Here is a 20,909-nt window from a genome sequence, read left to right as displayed (position 1 = left end):
TGTTTAATTACAGTTTCAGTCATTTGCATATGAGAAAGTGTAAATTGTGGATATTGAAGAACTGCATGTGCTGATTTATAGATTTAATTTGTTGCCACTATGTAAATCCAGAGAAGGGAATTCTTGTAGGCCAGACTAACCTATGGGGCTTTTGATTTATGTACAGTAGGAATTATTAATATATTCAAATGTACCAGATGAAAACGCTCCCAAGTTAGAAAGTTGAAACATCCTGCTGCCAACAAAATATTGAAGTGTTGTTTGTAGTTTTTCCCGTCACACAGTTTGAGGAGCAGCTTCGAGGACAGACATAATCTCTCTTATCTTTTTCAGTTCTCCCAGCGTTCTGTCTTCCTCTCAGGGCCCTGCACACTTTACTCCTCCCTCCTTTATCCCTGTGAAGGCTTTGTCCCACAGAGAGCCCCTCTAAATAGAGGCCTTTAGATAGTTCAGAAACAAGGGAGGTGGGGGGGCAGCTGTGGTGACGCGGCTGCTGTTGTTTCATTTACCTCTCCCCATGGCAACCAGCAGCAGTCGACCAGGAATGTCCCCTCTCTGGACAAAGTCCTAGTCCCCGAAGCTGACACTGGGAGGAACGACAGCTGTGATAGGATGGAAACTTGCCCTTCCTGCCCTGAACTGGATGCCTGAGTTCGGACTTAATCCTCCATCACTTCTGTCTGTTTTCTCCTTCAGTTCATGACAAGGAGCCAGAAAAGCTTTTCACACACCATTGCATCTATGATATTTTTCTAGAAGACATGTTAAATATGGTTCATAATGAGAAACAACCATAGAAATTCATATCCCCTCACATAAAACAAAGAACATTGAAAAAACAAAAAACAAAAAAACAGGAAATAATTTGCATGCATCTGCAACAAAATCTTGCAGCTAAACAGTTTTTTAAAATTTCTCAAATATGCAGATTTTATGGATATGACACCTGTTCTATCTACTGACATTAATTAAACATCTCTAATTCAGTCATGCTGGATCACTCAGATTCTTAATTTTGATATTTGATTAATTAAATCTGCACAGATACAGTTAACATTTCCAAAATTTCAGTTCTGAATATTTCTGACTTTCAATTATGAATAAAAAAAAAGAGAGAGAGCTGTAGAGGAAATCCTCAGCTGGAACTAAACTACCTGCAGTCTGAGTCTGGATAAAACACGATTAGCAAATAAATCAACTGTATCTTACAGTTGCACCGCTGATCCCGGCGTTCCGTCTCCCCATGCTGCACTCCATCTATCCGCTTCCACAGGAGCCTCGGCTCGCACCTCTCCAGCAAAGAGGGTAGTGTTTGTGGAGGCTTCCAGGCAGCCAATCGCTACGCCGTTGCCCTTGGTAACCACGTCCATCATGTTTCCAAAGCCAATGGCCGACGAAGGCGGGGCGGAGTCCAGGTGCGCCTCGGTGTCCACTTGGCAGAGCGCCTGGGAGCCGCCTATGGGCAGGAGAGGATCTGTCAAATGCGAGGTTCCTTTAATAAGAGCGATCAGTCCGGCTCCGAGAGTCATGGCGACCGCAGCGTCTAACCACTACAGCATCCTCACCTCCAGCGCATCCATCGTGCACTCGGAGCCCGGCAGCATGCAGCAAGCCACGGCGTACCGGGACGCACAGAGCCTGTTGCAGAGCGACTACCCGCTGCAGAGCAACAGCCACACTCTTAGCCACGCACACCAGTGGATCACGGCGCTGTCCCACGGAGAGGGAGCACCGTGGTCCTCCAGCCCGCTCGGCGCTGAGCAGGACATCAAACCCGCGGTGCAGGGCACGCGGGACGAAATGCACAGCTCCAACAACAACCTGCAGCACCAATCACGGCCGCCCCACCTGGTTCACCAGACGCACGGGAACCACCACGACGGCCGGGCGTGGAGAACCACAACCGCAGCGCACATACCGAGCATGGCGACAACAAACGGCCAAAGCCTTATTTACTCCCAGCCGGGTTTCAGCGTCAACGGGCTGATCCCGGGCAGCGGGCAGGGGATGCACCACCACAACCTCAGAGATACTCATGAGGACCACCACAGCCCGCACCTCAGCGAACACGGCCACCCTCCGTCCCAGCACCAGCACCGGCCACAGAGTCACCACGACCACTCGGACGAGGATACGCCGACCTCGGACGACTTGGAGCAGTTCGCCAAGCAGTTCAAACAGCGGAGGATCAAGTTGGGCTTCACGCAGGCGGATGTGGGACTCGCCCTGGGGACCCTGTACGGAAATGTGTTTTCCCAAACCACCATATGCAGGTTTGAGGCCCTGCAGCTCAGCTTCAAAAACATGTGCAAGCTGAAGCCTCTGTTGAACAAGTGGCTGGAAGAGGCGGACTCCACCTCGGGCAGCCCGACCAGCCTGGACAAAATCGCGGCGCAGGGGAGGAAAAGAAAAAAACGGACTTCAATCGAGGTAAGCGTAAAAGGAGCTTTGGAGAGCCATTTTTTGAAGTGCCCTAAACCGGCAGCGTCGGAAATAATCACACTGGCGGACAGTCTTCACCTGGAGAAAGAAGTGGTGAGGGTTTGGTTTTGTAACAGGAGACAGAAGGAGAAACGCATGACCCCTCCCGGAGGAGCGCTGCCGGGGAGCGAGGATGTGTACGGGGACACGCCGCCGCACCACGGGGTTCAGACCCCGGTCCAATGAACTCTGCTGGACCGCTCCTCCAGGACTTGTTTATCCTTTTTTATTTATCCCTAAGGTTATATATAAATCACTGGACTATGAAACGATCTAGTGAGTGTTTTATGTATAATAGACTGCAGTGAGTACTTGCACAATATCTGCAGCAAATATCTGAGAAATGGAAAATGATTTAGAGAGGGGGGAGGACAGGACATTTTTTTATAGCTCCCCCAGAGCTAAAGGAACAGACGCCTGTTTGTGTTCTCCAAGGATACATGCCCAGCACTGTGACTACAGTCGACGCAGTTTCAAGGTGTAGCCCCCTATTGTGTACTGAAAATTGTACTTAACGAGGAAAAAAAAGAAAAGAAAAAGGGAAAAAAAGAAGGGAGGGGAAAGAGGTTTTTAGAAAAAATAAAAAAATTTAAAAAAGCATAGCAGAATAGTTTCCATTCCCCATTTTGGTTTTCTTTCAAATCCAACATTTTGTTGCTGTGTGTGGAAGAAAAAAGCAAAGCCGTGTTAGTTTTGTAGCTCCAAAATTGTGCGTCAAGCAAGTGAATGGGTGCGCGTGGTGCAGTGAGGGGGTTAAAAGGAGCTACGTTGATGGAGTAAGCTGGAGGCCGGTAAAGGCTGCAGCCCCCTGTCCAGTGGAGTCCAGCTGAGGGTGAGCATCGTCTGAGTCCCATCTGTCAGCCTGACAGGCATCACAGCGCCGCTGGGAACCTGCAGGCCTATTAATATTCTACAACTTTATTATTATTATTATTATTATTATTATTATTATTATTATTATTATTATTATTATTATTACACGTGCAGCATATTAGCTAAACTTTCCATTGATTGGTCTGCGTTCAGTAAATTGGAAAATAAGAGCATGACCTCTACAATCAGCAGTATAAACAGGAAGTCTATTCTGTTCTTTTGTTTTATTATTATTGTTATTATTATTATTATTATATTTTTTGTTTGCTTTTTTTTTTCCACACAAGTGTATCATCTTATCTCCTCCCTCAGAGGGTCTTCCTGCTCCAGGGAGGGCTCCGTGGCGACTATGTGGCACTTTCCCACAACAAGATGGGCTCTAGATATTTCCACAAAGGAATATGATGGCTGACAGCAGCTCATCCACTTCTGTAAATATTGTATAACTTTAAAAGTCATGGCTTCATTCCTTTTAGTTTTTTATTTTCTCCAACTTCACATGGGCACTTTTCTTCTTATTGTTATTAAGGGTTTCAAAAACAAGCAGCTTGAGTTTCAGTCTCATTTTACAGCCTTGTTGTGTTTGTGTGCTGCTCTTTTTGTTGCCGACGTTCAGCTCAGTCGCAGTTTAGCTGTTTTCTGTCGCGATTTCTATTTGTTTTTTGTTTTGTTTTGTTTTGTTTTTTTTTAAATGTTTTTTTGTTTGTTTTTGTTTTTTAATCTTGCGCAAAAGCAGCGTAATTTGTCTAGATTTCCCATGGAATTTGGTTTAGTTTTTTAGCGCATGCTCTGAAATGACAAAAGATTGTTTTTCTCCGTCAATTTGAAGTGCTTTAAATACCAAATTGAATTAGATCGATAAGGAGGAGAAACGTCCACAAACGATTCAGATCCAGGGGCTGACAAACACACATCTTTGTGATGAGTGTTTCAGAGAAACGAGAAAACGGCCTTTGCGTAATTTCCTCCCAAATCACATTGTGACATTCCAAAAAAGAAAAGAAAATAGAAAGAAATGCAGCATATGATCAAAACTATTATTATTATTATTACTATTATTATTATGCTTTTTTTTATTTGTGAGCTCGTTAAATTTCTGCCATTTTGCTTATCAATGTTGCTTCACTTTTTCATAAACAATTTATTTTTATTTTCGTAGTTTTGTTAATGAGATTGTAATTTATTCTGCGATTACTTTTTATAGATGACACACAAGGCAAAAAAATATATACATATATATATATAAATATATATATGAACTGACACTGGAGAGGTTTTGTCTTGTCAGGAAAGGAAAGAGAGATATTTTTGACTTTGCAGCGGGGTTTGCCACAGCCTGGACACTCACAGCTACATGTATATACATCTTTTCTCCGCACAGTAGCCTGCTTTTTGTTTTATGCAAAGACACATATCCAGGGATTTGTTTCTGTTTCCCCCTCTTTCTTTAACCGAAAAAGGCTTTTATTTTTTGTTCCACTTCCCTCTTTATGTTTTCTTTTTTTCTTTTTTTTTTCTCTGCAAAGAACAAGAAGCAGAAACGATTACTGAAATCTTTCTTCGGTAGCTTTAATGAAATTTACTGGAAGTTCAAAGTTGTGGGATGTAGACCTGTAGCAATCCAACGCTGTTTTTTTTTCTTTGTTTGTTTGAATTGCTTGTTTTTGTTTTGTTTGGGGGGTGTAGGATCTGTCTTATTGACCGGATGAACCTGGGGTAGATATAAAGTGATAAACGCCTGCAGGTGTTTCATCATGAACAACGGACTTGCACATTTTTAAATAATTTGGTTGATATTAAACAGCGTTTTTTCCTACTTCCAGACTAATTGGTTTATTTATTTATTTATTATATAAATATATAATTTATTAAATGTGAAGAATGCTGCGGTGAGTTCAGGGTCTGTCTGACAGCTGTGATTCTGTGAATCTGCTTCTTGCTTTGAGAGGAATTAATGGCTGCCAGAAAAGCAGACTTGATGAATGGAAGATTGGGAGCCGATGATGTGTTGTTTCTGCCGCAGGGCTGCTTTTAAATGGACTGACTTTGGCTGGGAAGCTTCCATGTGGGGTTGAATTAGTGGTTCCCAAGATAGGGTCGGTGGACCCAAAAAAAGGACATTTAAATGGTTGAATAAGGCCTTATATGTTTTTTTGGCCGGATTTAAATCAAACTTTTTAAAAAAAATATTTTTAATAGTTGATTTTCTTTGCTAGTTTGAGGTGTTTTTTCCCCTCATATTAAAGATAATTCATTTAATTTTAATTGATTTTTGAAGGCTGTAAGTTTGGTAATATTTTGGGTAATCATGCAGCTTTTTAAACTTGAACACCTCAGACCTATTTTCATTTTAAGAAAAGGACAAATTGTGTGTGTATACACACACACACACACACACACACACACACACACACATATATATATATATATATATATATATATATATATATATATATATATATATATCCTGGATTAATTGATAAAACATGAGAGGAAAAGGAATCCAGTAAAAGCACTTCTGGTGACAGTGATGACCCTGATCATTCCCTCCAGTGTGTCATTTCTCTGAAAAATCCCCATGAAGCTGCAGTGCGATGATGATACAAACAGACCTCTTTAGTTTGAAAAAAACAAAAACATTCAGGTGGTTTCTTATTATACAAGAAATTTTTATTTATCTAAATGTAAATCAGGATCATTGTAGGCCTGACAGGCTGTGGGATGATTGCCATTCCCCTGTGATGTGTAACACAGGCCCTCTCTGCCTCATCATCATTTGACCGGTCGTTTGGACGTCTGACGTGAAATGACACCCGGAAATAAAACTGCCTCTCTCTGATCTGTAAAGTAGACTTTTTGTGGAACCTTGTAATAAAAAAAAGAAAAAGAAAGAAAAAAAAAAAGAAGTTTGCCCTCGTGACCTTCATCCGCTCTCTAGCAGATGCAATTAATAGCGCGTTGCGTTAATTACACCTTCCTTTTTATTTAGGTGACTTGAAATTTCCCATTAGACACAGAGAAGAGAGAGAGGGGGGTAAACTGCGGCTGGATGTGGTTCTGACTGAGCTGTGGAGGACAGAGGCGGACCATAGCTGGAGCTCTAGCGCCATCTAGCGACACCAGCGTGACCAGAGGGTGAGTCCCAGCTTCTAACGGTCTGCTAGGGTTCATACAGGAAGGATTCCCACCTGCTCTGGTTAAACACAGCAGTGTGCTGTCAGACTTTGGTAGCTTGGAGTGGCATTTGGCCTGGACATATTTAGTGAAATGTGAAGAAAATAAAAACAGATTCGTCAAAGTAAACTAATTTTAAAAAGTATTTAACTGAACTGATCAGAAAATCTGCACTGAGTCATTTCTTTTCTACAAAGAAATCATGGAGCTGCTCTACAACTAAAATCATGTGTTTTATTTTAATTGAAATATTTTAAATACTTGAAAAACTTTTTTAGGAAAAATCTTTAACTCATAAATTATTTCTTTATTTTTTTATTCCAACAGTAAACATTTTAACTGTGTGTACAAATATGTACCCAGTTTAGCCAATTTAAGTAAAATAGGTTAAGAAAAATATTATAATAACAAATACTAAGTTTTCAAACTTTGGGATTAAAAGTGCTTTTCTCCTTCCTTTTGACTTTCGACTTTGTTGAGTCATATGTGGCCCAGCTTGCAGCCTCAACCTGAATTTACCAGATTTATTAATTTATTAAAAATAAATAAATAAATAATAAAAAAAATACAGTGAATACCCATCCAGGGATTACTGATAACTTCACCATCAATGAGTACTTCAGCTGAATGATCCCTTTATTCTGTTCAAACCTCTAAAACCATAGTGAATATTAATAAAAATATAACAGATCTCCTCTGCATGCAGACATGCTGTCATTAACATCCTGGATGGAAGCCAGCATCAGTTCAGAGAAACCTGGGTGTTTTTTAACACGAAACAAATCAGATAAGATTTGGTTCAGAGTCCAGGCTCAGCAAATGTCTGACAAAACTCTTAAAAGTACAGGCGTAAACAACAAACTAACAATGTCTGAGAGGAATGATCACACACACCCATGTTGGTTTTACACATTTTCACCAAACTCTAAATATAATTGAAAATGTGCACTCATCATTACAGTGTCCATAAAAAGGCTGCAAACTGATTAATAAGGCTGTTTCAGCCTATTTTCAGGAAAGTTTGCATCATTGCAGATTGATGAAATCACAGCGCATCCTTCAGTCTAAACTACAATTAATGTACTTCCATTTTTATTCATCATTAAAAGAAATGTTTTTATAATTAACTTTATTCACTCTGTCGATGTTCATCTCATGTCTATATACAAAGTCAAAGCTTATATCCATCTCAGCATCAATCACTCATTCAATCTGTACTTCTTTTTCTTATTGCCCACACACACACACACACACACACACACACAGATAACAGTGATATATATCATTGCACCATTTGACATTGTTGTTGTTCAGTCTCACTCAGATGCATCATAGCTAATTATACTTTGCACACTTAAGTACACAAATGCTCGTGTGCGTTCATTTGTAAACGAGTTATTGTTTAATTATAACTTCACGAGAACTTTGCTGATCAGCGGGGTGAATCGTGTCTCCCCTTCAGCGCGTAATTATTCCAGCTATAATTGGTTGGCCTGCGTGTGAAACATGATCGTCTCTGAGCGAGGCCATCAAACAGCAACAGTGTCTGCAGGAACCCCTGTTTGAAGGAGTCTGATCAGTTTACGACAGCAAAAATACAAATGTTAAATCAAAATAATCTCCACATGTATGTACTTGTGGGCTCCAGCTGACAACCATGCCATCAGCACGTTTCTTATATGAATATTATGCATGAACGCTAGAGTAAAATGCATGCAAATTAAATATAAAATCAAACAAAAATCCTTTATGCATAAAGGTTTATTAAAATTATAGTGTGATTATCTTGCATCTCGTGTATGTAATTAACTCTAAATTTTAGTCTAAATACTCCAGATTTACATTCTAGTTGCTCTAATTATCATCATCAACTCCATCATGTGCAAACAAATCTTCTGAAGAAATATTGTAGATGTCCTTAAAGAGCAGTCTTCTTTGTGATCTTTATAACAGGTTACAGTTGGTGGAAAATATGCAGATTGTGTGTGTGTGTGTGTGTGCAAAACAACATAAAATGTGTTTTACCTGTAAACGAGGGTCTTGGAAGGAAAGCTAATCAGTCACAAGGTCCATCGGACTCCAAAGAAACCATCTTAAGGAAAACAAAATTTATTTGTGTATATTTGTGTCCAAAGTGTTTTGTTTTAAGGGCTGATGTCAGCAGATTTCTCCTCACAGTAAAATTGATTCTCTGGAAATCCGCAAACAAAGACCCGTTGTAACAGGATTCACTGGGTTTTATAAGACAAACAATCTTCATCTCAAGAAAGGCTGTTTATCTTTTCAACAGGGATCAGATCAGGTGTCTGAAGAGTCTCTCTGTGGTGTCATTTGTTTACTGTAATTACAAAAGGGTCTCACCGTCGGACAACAGCATGTGCAAAAGTCATCCTCGCGGATGAAGAAACGCTGCCTCACAGAGCTGCCCGTGGATTTAAGGAACTGAGTGCTGACATTCCCAAAATGCTAATCAACATAAAAAGAAATGATAGGTATAGAGAGGACAGTGAGGACTGAAAGGGATGTCTTCATCATTAGAGCTTGAGTTGGGAAACTAGAGAAGGAACAGCAAGCCACATAATGATGGGTGTCACGGTGAGGCCTCCCTCAGGCAGGTCTGAGGCCTGATGGGTGTCAGCCTGAGGAGGGCTCAGAGGAGGCACAACACATGACCGCACACAGGTTTTAATCTAGAGAAGACCATGTTTACAGGGTATACAGCTCAGGCTAACCTTATGCCGCCCCGTAACCCTTCCTATACACGTCCTATATTCCTTTTAATCCAGCTTTGAAACCCTGCATCTGTACGAACTTGTAACACAAACAAAAATAAATAAATAAAACAGCTGAACTAATTGCTGTAGATCCCCCTGGATGTATCAGCCTCATACAGGAGCGTGACAGCGAGAAATCAAGACATGGCGCAGAGCAGAAAGCCTCCATGAATCACGTCTGCATCTCACAAACATCAGCAGAGGAGGCGGCGGTGGTGCTAGTGGCTGAGGAATAATCATTGGGGAGGGAGTCCAAATTAATACTTCAGCTGAGACCGCCTCGTTCTCAGTCATTAGGGCACATTACAGGGCCACAATATACATCATTAAACCAGGCATAAACAATTCATTAAAAGACCGTTAAGAAGACAAGCTAATGTCACTTCCCCCTGTGGTATTAATAGAGTGTAAAATGGCAGAGGGTTAAAGCAAAAAGGATCATTCCACCACAACTATCCAGTCACTCCAGTTGACTAATGGCTAGTTGTGAATCCAGTAGCCGAGTCTTCTTTTCTCCCCAATCACACAACTCCGCTTGTAAAGCTCGGGGATGATACAGTGGAACAATTTACATTTGTTTTGGCTGTGATGGTGTACTGCTCACTGAAGCTGAATGAGAGAAAATGGAATATATGCAAGTTAATGCCTTTCCAAGCCACACAGCCGCTTTGTTCTACGTCTAATATCTGTGTCCCTACAGGATCAAAACAAGATTGTGAGGATTAAAGAAGCCACGCTGCATCAGTCATCAGCCTTCATTTTATTTAAAACCTGCTGAAAGTAAAGCACCAGTTTCATCATGACAGAGGAGCCATCTTTTCACAGAACAGCAGACTTCATGGCAGGATGTCCTACTGGTGCATGCCAGGCTGATCTCATGACCAGAGTGGGAGTAATATTGGTTACAGAAGGAAGCAAATGCAAGTGTACAAGCTAAGAAAAAAAAAGAACAAAAGTGATGGTTAGTTTGTCTTATGAATGCTCATTCATTTAGCATTGTACACTCCTGTCTCATTGTGTTCCTATAATCATTTTATGAACTCGTAATTAAATGGACTTGAAATGACTTCCTCACTTCCAGTGGGCCAGATATAATAAGGTTCAATTCAGCTGCAAATTCAGTAATATTTGCATCATCTGAATGAACAAAGGGAGTTAAACATTTTAAGATTTTCAATCAAACTCCTGATGACATGGTTTGACTTCAGGGTGGCTCAGGACAAAGTCTGGAAGCTGGGAAACGGCAGCCACTGCAGCATTTTAAAGGTACAGAGACAATAAATTACAACTCCGTGTACGTAAAATAAATCAAAAGTTTTAAAGTACTTCAGGTGAGCAAGTGGAAACAAAACTAGACTAAAAGAAAATATATTTTATATTGTTTCTGCATACACCACACAGAACAGTATAAATAATATTATTTGCATATAAATTCACATGGCTGATATACAGTATATTACAGCAGAAACTGGTCAAATCCAGTTGTGAACCTGCCGAACAGCTTACTGAATACTACTTTGGTTGAGGAGCATAAAAAGCAAAGCACTTCACTACAATGTTCACCACTTGGACATCAGCATGTTCAAACAGGAGTATAAGGCACAAATATCCACTGGTAGCATGTGCTTCAAAGAAATTTCAAGTTTTCTCACAAAAAAAAAAAACATTCCAAAGCACTTCCCCTACAATGAGATTGTGGCTTCACCATAAGAAATAATCAGCAACATTAACATGTTTTTTTTATATACACAATCTCACATTTACCACAACATTCAACAATTAAGCTCCATGTTTCATCAGTAACATCAGTACTGACTGGTAACGTCAACGGTGACTCAGTCTGGTGCAACTCGTAGTAAAAATGTCCTTTGTGCTGGTTTTTGGAGTAAAATATACATTTAAAAAAAGTTATACAGCGATAATTATTATGTATGTTTATAGCCCCTGAGTTTGAGGACAAAAACTGAGGTCATTTAATATTTACACTGTCTCATCTTAACATGTTCAGCGGAGAATCACAGGGTTTCCACTCAGCTGTGGAACTGCATTATCATAGTGGAGCTTAGGATGAACAAAAGGATTTCCATAATCCATATGCTGAACACATAACTTTCCCACCTTCAAACAAAACAGCCAAATCAACTAAATTAATGACCTGAGCAAACACACATGATTAGGAGGGCCTTGCATCATGAATACTACTACTACTACTAATAATAATAATAATAACAATAAGGGCCTTTCTCAAGGGCCCACGGTGGCCCACAGAATGCTGGCCTGTCTGATTTTACTGTGGTCAGTGAAGTCTCTCACTAACTTAAATTTTCTTTCATGAAACTTGATTTAAGCAGAATCAGATCTGGAGCAGGTGAGTCAGGTCTGATGAGTTTTCTCTATAACAACCCACCAGAAAGTTGAGTTCAACACATTTTTCATAGTATGTTCAAACAACACCACCTTTAAATCAACCTGCCGCCACAATCTACCACATTAGAAATGTGGTGACACAATGACAGCTGCAACATCTGCAAAATGCTCTGTATAGTTACGGGTTTAAAATCTGAAATTAGTTTGACTTAAATGATCTTGTTGACGATGATGGAAGAGAAACAACCATTTAATGGCAGGTTTGGCTTTTAGACTGTGCAATATTCTTTTTTTTTTTTTATTGTCTTATTAACGGATTGGGGGGGGGGCAAAGAAAACTTATTTTCTCTGTACTGTTGGCAAAACATGGACACATTTGTTAAAGTACCAAATGCCAAATGATGATGAATTTACAACAGACATTTAAACTACCAAAGAAAAAAAAAGATAATAATATTAATAGTCATAATAATAATGAAAGAAATAAATATGATGAGGTATATCTTGCCCTAAGCTTGACCAGTAATGGTTAAGTAATGTTAATGGTCAATGGTGGGTAATGAAGACAGACCACAGTGTGTTGCATGTCTCAAAATATCAGCATTTGACAATATGAAGCTAAAAAAACGTTACACCACCACTTTGGGACTTCTCATCCTGAACAGAAAAAATCCTGTTGATTACTTTAGAAATAAACTACTCAACTCATAAATTGCAGATTTATTTTACTAAAGCAGCATCTGTTTCATTGAAAGTTAAACTCACTTGAAGTAGTTTACAGAGTTTCCTGGTTTACACGCCTCACACTGTAGCAGAGGACTCGATGCGTCCCTGACTGCCGCTGACAAGGTTTTCACTATAATAAAGTAGCAGCCAATAAACTAAAGACTATTTTGTGGCACATATATTTGTAAATATCTTTGTAAGCATTGGGGTGCATGTGATGGCGGGGGGGGGGGGGGGGTGCATTGACGTTATTTTTGTCAATGAAAAGGGAGCCCTGCAGAAAAAGTTTGGAAACCACTGCCATAACTCAAGCCAGACTGGCACCTGACATCTGGTCCACACAACACTTGCCAGTGTCGTAACTGAGCCATAAGTGCCAAAAGTAGCTGAACTCAGCTCAAACACGACTGCAGTCTGGGTGGTCCTGGACTTTAAAGCGACCAAAACAATCAAATCTTTCTGGCATCTCTGCAGATGTGTAGGAGATGCAAACAACCTGTGCAACAGCAGCAGCAGGTGAGGTTTTATTCTTCCACACTTGTCCTTCATCTACTCACTCGATAGATCAGATCAGACTGCTGTGTTAATTCCTCTCCTGCACCTCCCAGAGATTCTCAGTGGGATTAAGGTTCAGTGTTCCTGTATTACTGTGTTTTACCCACCTGGGGCCAATTTAATGCATGATTCATGACAAGAGTGTGTCTAAAAGAGCAGTCTGTGGCCATATTGCACAAGAGGGACAACTAAGTATATAAGGATAAAACCGAGTCAAGTATTTTTACTACAAGTTTGTTGTGTGTGTAAGTGTGAGTGTGCGCTCATTCAGGGGATATTCAGTGCAATTTATATCCAAATTTACGTTTGCATCATAGCGCAAAGCCGATCACAAATGTGTACAAGCAGGTTGGAAAGCTGTGGATCACTCTGACCAAAGCTGTAAACATGGAGTTGACATAGCGCAGTGGTTCTCTCTCTGTGCTATTTTAACCTAAACATGTCACATATGTGTCATTAAAATCTCAGGAAGTAGTGGCAAGTTGTGCAAAAAGAACAAAAATCCACTGGCAAAAATGATGGAATTACCACACCTGGAGAAGGTTCATTCAGCTTTTTCATTTAGTTAAATAATTAAACACATATGCCATAAAATAATTTAATAGCTGATAATTCTGGCTTTTTTTTTTTAAAGAAATATAAACAGAACCATGATGTATTTAGCTTTAAAAGAAAAAAAAAAAACCTGCACAAGTCTAACTATACAAATGAGCCAGCATTTAAAAGAGTCCTTGCAGAGCTTTAGGAGTCGTTCCATTGTGTGGAAACAACAGAAAGGGTTAGAAAATTCCTTCAAAAAGGTCATTTAGCTTTCAGTGTGGCAAAGTTGTTGGTTGTTCCCCGTCAGCTGTGACTAAAACAGGAGGCATGTAAAAAGAAAATGGGAAGGTTGTAAAAGGAAACACAAAGGAAGACGTCACAGCATCAGGACAACAATGTTTGTAACAAGAAAGCAAATTAAAACCATCTGTAAATGGGAGAAATGGCATCAAAAATGTGTATTGAACAAGGAGATAAGACCAGAGCTTTTATGCTTGAATTAGAAAAAAAAAATCCACAGTCATTGATGATATGGGGCTGACGTTAGGTAAAGGGCCAAGAGGTGGCAGTCATTACTTCTACAGCAAACATACAGCTGTCCATTAAAGTTTGGACACTTTTCTCATTCCTTAAACTGAAAAAGTTGATTTGGTGAAATTGATTAATTCTTAGGATAATAACACATCTTGCCAAAGGGAAAAGCATTTCAAAACCTCTTCTTCATTTCAGTGACCGGGCCAGCAAAAAGTCCAGATCCAGTCCAGATCTCAGTCTGACGGAGCGGTGAATCCTGGTGGAAACTGACCCCATCCTGCAAAGTTCATCTGTAAACTCAAACACCAAAAAGTTGAAACCATGAAGGACAATTTCTTTCATTAGTGAAACCCATGTTCAATGAAATCAAGCTATGAAAGCCGGAGGAGGTGCAACAAAATAACAACTGTGACGGTTTTTGTTCACTATTCTATATTTTTACATCTTTTTCTACATGAATGAGTAATTCCATCATTATTTCCTCTACTTTATTGGAAAATAAACATAACAATTTTCTTAAATATTTAAGATTGATGTATTTTTTTTTTAAAAAAGAAATCTGCAAGAACATCACCACATAGCAATTCTGTCATTTTTGCCAGGGGTCTTTTCTAAATCAGACGTTATTTCCCAGCAGAAAATGATCCACAAAAGCTCAAACTGGTGGCCTAAAAATGTTTATGAATGGAAAGAATTAAGTGTTTAAACACATTTGGAGGATCAGATCACAAATCTGAAAAACATCTTAGGTCATCAGAGCGGTACCTTTTTTATATCAGTATGGATATTAAAACAGACTAAATGTTTTACCTTCTGGCAAGGCACTGACCTTAAATTTAATGTCTGACAGTCCTAAAAAGTTAAGTTTTACACTCCCCGTGTCTCTTTTTGTTCTTCTAACAGAATCACTCATCAATACTTATGTCCCTTTCAGTTTCATACCAAGGCATATTTTCTTCTTTGTGTCATGTAATTCAGAATCTGGAAAGCTGTGAAAGTTTTAATGCAACACCCTGATTTCTAGTGTCCAAAACAAAACCTAGGATTTTTTTTTCTTTCAAATTTTACTCGGTGGAGAACAGAAATCTTTAGTTGTTTGTTTTCTGTCTTTAAAAATCCCCAGAGCCTCCTCACACGGCGCCAGTGCATTATTTACTGACCGACTTACTGGCTGCGAAGAGCAGATCTTTCCTGCGATGCTGACAAAGGCAGGTAATCTCTTCCAGCATCTGCCTCGTTCTGGAGCAGCATCTGCTGGCAAGCATTTCCCTCCACTTGCCACCTCTTGGCAGCGAGAAATGAGACGACGCCAGGGTCATTGAGTGAAACTTTTCTTGATAGCCACATTGGGGAAGAGGCCGGAGAGTTCTTGGACAACCCGCATGTCAATCTGGGAACAGAAGGAAACGTCCAGGAGGAGAAGCTGAGGACACGACTGGAGGAGTTTCTTCAGTGAGGCGGCGCTCACCAACCGCGTACCTGTTGGAAGTAAAGAAATTTTATAAAAAGTTGCTGCAAATTAAAATTATTTCTGTTATTTACCTAAAGCATTCACAGCTGATACACAGGCCAGGTCTAGACTAAAATATTATGTTCATCGTTCACCAACCCGCACAAAATTTACTTTCCAACAAACACACACACAAGTGCAAGTACAGAAATGCAGCAAACAGCCAAACAAAGACACGTCAACAAACTGCGCAGTGAAACCCATCAACTTACTGCTGCTACAACTCTGCTTCATGGGTAAGATTTCTTTGCATCACTGTTACACAGATTATTTGGGTTACTGTCTGCAGCTGAGGTGTTTGTGGTTTGTCCTGTAACCAGCTTAATGACTTTTTTAAAGAAAGTGATGCTGTAGATCACAGAATCCTGTTACACAGGCTGGAAAACTGGGTTGGACTTTCTGGAGCGGTCTTTAACTGGCTATTTAGAAGGCCGGAGTTATTTTGTTACGATAGGCAGCTATGAATCCGAGCGAGTGGCCATGACCTCTGGAGTCCCCCAGGGGTCAGTCCTTGGACCTCTTCTGTTCAACTTGTATATGCTCACTTTGGGTCAAATATAACAGAACTTTAGCATTAATTATCAAAGTTATGCAGATGATACACAACTTTATGTGTCTGTCACCAGATGACTGCAGCCCAACAGACTTCTTGCGTCAATGTCTGGAGCAAATAAAAATCTGGATGAGGGGGAATTTTCTACAATTAAATGAAGAAAAACTGAGATTATTCTGTTTGGTAGCAAAGAGAAGACGGTCAGCATTGGTAAACACCTGGAGACTCGGGCTCTTAAAATCATGACCAAGTTCGTAACCTTGGAGTGCTGATAAACTCAAACCTGACTTTCAGCAGCCACATCAAAGCTTCACTAAGAAGCTTTTTACCAGCACAGAAACATCAACACAATTAAAAGTTTAGTCTCCCAGAAAGACCAAGAGAAACTCATCCATACATTCATCTCCAGTAGGCTGGATTACTGTAATGGTCTTTTAACATGACTTCCTAAAAAGAGCATCAAACATCTGCAGCTCATCCAAAACGCTGCTGCTAGAATTTAAACCAGGACTAAGAGATCTGAACACATCACACCAGTTTTGAAATCTGTACACTGGTTTCCAGTCAGTCACAGAATAGATTTTAAAACCCTTCTGATTATTAACAAATCCCATAATGGTTTAGGCCCAGAATACATATGTGATATGTTCAGAGAAAATAAACCTAGCAGAGCTCTTAGATCCAAAGACTCTGGTCAACTAGTCCAGACCAGAGTCCAGACTAAACATGGAGAAGCAGCATTTAGCTGTTATGCTGCAAACAAGTGGAACAAACTGCCAGTGGAGATTAAACTTTCACCAAATGTCTTAAGTTTTTTCATTTTCATTTTAGTCCAATTAAGAGTTGCAGAAAAGCTGGAGCCTATCCCAGCATTAGCAGGCAAGAGACAGGGTACACCCTGGACAGGTCCCCTGTCCATCACAGGGCCAACATAGAAAGACAAACGACTCACTCCTAGGGAGAATTTAGTGACCAATTAACCTAACATGAATGTCTTTGGATGGTGGGAGGAATCCGGAGTATTTGGAGAGATTCACACATACACAGAAAGAACATGCAAACTCCACACAGAAAGGCCACTCTCCCCTGACGCCCAAATCATCATCCACACCAAATTGACTGATCACATCACCCCCCCAGTTTCACTGGTACCCGGTTCAATACCACATCCACTACAAAAACCTCCTTCTCACATACAAAGCTCTAGACCACCTAGCCCCCACTCACCTCAGTGACCTCCTCCAAGGATACAACTCCTCCCACACCCTCCGCTCAACCTCTGCTGAACTACTAACTATCCCCTCATCACGTCTCAGGTCCATGGGTGCCCGAGCCTTCAGCTGCTCAGCACCCAGACTACGGGACTCCCACACATAGGACAGTCAGATTCCATCACATCTCAAACTCACCTGGTCAAACTGGCATACTCACTGACTGGACACTTGTTTTTAGGTTGATGCTTTGTTTTAATATTGTCTGATGATATTTTATGCTTTTATTATCTGTAACCTTGGGTGGCCTAAAAGGTGCCAGCAAATAAAATGTATTACTTTTATTATTTACCTTAAAGCAGGGGTGTCCAGCTCCGGTCCTCAAGGGCCACAATCTTGCAGGTTTTTGATGTATCCCTGCTCCAAAACCACCTGACTCAAATTGATGAGTCATTGTGCAAAACTTAATAGGCTGTTGGTTTTATTTCATTTGAGTCAGGTGTGTTAAAGCAGGAAACATTGGAAAATCTGAAGGACAGCAGCCCTTGAGGACCAACTTTGGGCACCGCTGCCTTAAAGTGATGTTGTCTACAATATTAAGGAAGATTAAGATTGCAGATTAAGGCAGACATTATGCAATAGAGCCATTATACAGGCGTTTGTACATATTTGGAGTCTATTGTGGGTAATGCTCTGCTCAGAACTTATATAAAAAACATCAACAAATTTGATTCAGTAAGCTGAAAATGACCTTCACCAATAAATAATAACTGTGTCCATATATGTGTGAAGTAAGAGTGTACCGAGTATATCGAGATGTTGCAGCGACGGGCAACAGGAAGCCAGTTCTTCTATGTCCGAGTCACAGACAGTGCGGTTGGCGGTGAGGAAGAGCTTTCGCAGTCGTGGCAGGCTCCGGGCGAGCTTCTGGAAGCAACCAGTGCTGCTCTGCAGTGTGGGACACCAACCCAAGTCCAGCTCCTCCAACATCCTGAGTAACCACAGACCATCAGAGAAAATCTCCAGGACTCGAAGCTCAGTCAATCAGTGTATTTTGCACATGATGGTTACTAAAAACACATTATTAAAACATTAGCGTTAAACTATCTGAAATTCTTGAAAGTGTCCTATTTTGATAAGGCTTAAATTATGTTTCACTACTTGACTCTAACATGACGAACATTTTCCTGGCTGTTACCACTAAGGCAGTGAACCTGCTGATATTGCCTACCTGCAGCCTGAGACGAGCTCAGCCAGGCCTCGATCGGTCAGGTTTTTGCAGCGCCACAAGTCCAGAGAGCACAGCGATCGACAGCGAGCAGCCAGCATACTGGCCACGACATCATAGTCTTCAATCTGATGAGGAGACAGGTCATTCTGATGTGTGCAGTATTTGCAGCGATGCTTCCTGGATGACTTCAGCTTAAAAATGGATTATCAAATATTCAGCTCTATGCTGACTCTCTTAAATGTTGCAGCTGATTAAGATGTATTACTATGTCTGATTAAACAAAGTATAAAAATACAAGGTACTCTGTGATCTTCACTTCAGCTGCTATTTTTTAAGCAGAAGTCACAATGGTGTGAGCAGGAATGATCTAAGTTAGTTAATACTCATTTTCCTCGCTCTGACTGTCCATCTCATGTATTATCAAACGTCTTTGGAAATGTTGCAGTGACAAAATAGTAGATTAACAACCTAATTTTCTGTTTTTCAAGAAAGCAAAGGAACAAAGCGCTAACAGAACTTTCAATAGAAGAAATCTGCTATAACATTGTAGATAATGGTGGCCATAATTCATCCTTTTATCCAAAGATGAAAGCAAATAAATGTATTTAACAGTTAAAAAGCCAGCACAGGTACCACAGCAACATAGGGAACATCAGTCAGGTTAGCATCACATGAATAGTCAAGGCTTGGCTTAAAGAGATGTTTGTTTTTGTGTATTTCTAATGCCTTTCATTGCTGATAATGACACATGTGATTTAATGGAGAAAAGGAGAAAACTACTGAAATGTTTCATTTCAACAACAATGAGAAAAGGCAACAAATATCAGTCAGTCATGTGGTTCAGTTACAGAGAAACTGTGTTAAGGAGTGGGCAAATTAAAGTTTTATTACCCCACAATTAGAGCTCATCTGTATTTATTTTATTTAGTTTTTCTTTTAAGGAAGTGCATCCACCAAAAATAATAATTATCCATCATGTCTCTAATCTGCACTTTAGTGCTCCAGGTCAGTTTTTTAGCCAAAAACTGTGTTTACTAAACATATTTCAGGGCTACAGTCATTGTATCACCTCAAGGCGAAGCGCAGAAAGTGAAATTTGATGCATTTATCTGAGTGTCATATTTGAAGCCAATCAATAATCAAATTTACTCCTGAATTATTTGACATGAGACTGAATGTGGATGCAACTTGTGCAACTGAAGACAAAAGCCAGATTTCAGTGGGTGGTCCTGACTTTTTGTTTAGTGTGAAAGAAGTTTGATAAAATGTAGTCGAAAAAAATGCTCAATTATTCTCGTGGTAAATTAAAAAAAAAAGCAGAGTACATTTTTTTTTTCTTAAGGACCAGAAATAACAGAAAGGTCTCATTTTTGCATCATGTGTAATTCAGGACAATGGTTTGTGCTTTTTTTTATATTCTGTGTCTGTACTATTTTAGAATTGCATTATGTTCAAGTTTGATTATCTGTGATGTGACGTCACACTGGTAACAAAAAAAGAAGAGCGAAGTATTAGATTAAACCTTTTTTCTGATTCTTTGTATTGTCTTCAGAGTAAAGACTTGTTTTCACGTATTTGTGTGTACATCCCAGAGAAGTGTTCAGGTTAGATTTAAATTTCTTTGGTTCATTATGACTGTAAGCCATGCAATAATTACTAAAGCTCAATTTACAGCTATCTATATAAATGCTACATTTGTCTCACACTTAATCCATTCTCACCCTCACACAGCTCCCCAGGTTGAGATGTCTCAGCTCTGTGCAGAAGGTGAGGATGCTCAGGATGGATGTTTGCTGTTAAGAAAAGAAGGTGGAGAAAAAAAACACACTGGAGAATCATTTACTTGCTTATATTTTTAGAAAGTGTCATTCAATCCAAAACATTTTTCACAGATAATTTTCAGTTTAAGTAACGTGACTTGTACATAATACTTAATAAGCAGGAAGGTAAACAGTAAAAAAATGGAAATCTTCATTTACATTTGCTTCCAAAAACAATCACCACCCCTTGGATTTTTCCTGTTTTGTAGCCTCACATCCTGAAGTTAAATTAGATATTTGGGATGTTTTAATTAAGATTTACACAGCATGCCAACAACTCTGAGATACAACAGGATACAGCCCCTCCCTGATCCACAGGTTAGGTCCTGATCCACTGACTATCTTTAAGTCTCAACCAACTGGAGGTTTTATGCCATCTGATGCACTCGCTATGTTGAGTGGATGGTATCTTAAAAGGATGGTGGACTCTTTGGACACAGAAGGTCATTTGCTTTACAAATTCTTAAAAATCATAATTTATCCTAGAGTTTACCCCTTCCACCTTTAGCCACTACCACTACACCACAAGGATGTTTGTAGTGACACGCTCATTGGACCAA

The 20,909-nt window shown here is 39.9% G+C and overlaps 2 protein-coding genes across 7 annotated transcripts in view; one reads left to right on the top strand and one right to left on the bottom strand.

The window, feature by feature from the left end:
- The window catches only part of fbxl4 (F-box and leucine-rich repeat protein 4), a 43,639-nt gene that overhangs the window by 10,896 nt on the left and 11,834 nt on the right, over positions 1-20,909 (bottom strand). For 3 of the 6 annotated variants that reach the window (XR_006010644.1, XR_006010646.1, XR_006010642.1), the window contains exons 6-10: positions 20,251-20,322; positions 18,530-18,654; positions 18,102-18,289; positions 15,193-15,503; positions 1,210-1,456 (exon numbers count right to left, since the gene is read on the bottom strand). Coding sequence is in view for 1 of the 6 variants with exons in the window: in XM_041986941.1 (XP_041842875.1) it covers positions 15,340-15,503; positions 18,102-18,289; positions 18,530-18,654; positions 20,251-20,322 (549 nt within the window). In the remaining 5 variants the exon portion in view is untranslated. Of the gene's footprint in view, positions 1-1,209; positions 1,457-10,042; positions 15,504-18,101; positions 18,290-18,529; positions 18,655-20,250; positions 20,323-20,909 lie in introns of those variants that run through there. The other 3 variants (XR_006010643.1, XR_006010645.1, XM_041986941.1) reach the window with 3 other exon arrangements.
- Positions 1,467-4,037, top strand: pou3f2b (POU class 3 homeobox 2b). Its single transcript, XM_041986942.1, has one exon. The coding sequence runs from the start codon at positions 1,528-1,530 to the stop codon at positions 2,665-2,667; it is 1,140 nt and encodes a 379-aa protein (XP_041842876.1). The 5' UTR covers positions 1,467-1,527; the 3' UTR covers positions 2,668-4,037.

The sequence above is a fragment of the Melanotaenia boesemani genome, chromosome 6, assembly GCF_017639745.1.
Source record: "Melanotaenia boesemani isolate fMelBoe1 chromosome 6, fMelBoe1.pri, whole genome shotgun sequence".
Lineage (NCBI taxonomy): Eukaryota > Metazoa > Chordata > Actinopteri > Atheriniformes > Melanotaeniidae > Melanotaenia > Melanotaenia boesemani.
This window is presented reverse-complemented; position numbering and strand designations above follow the sequence as displayed.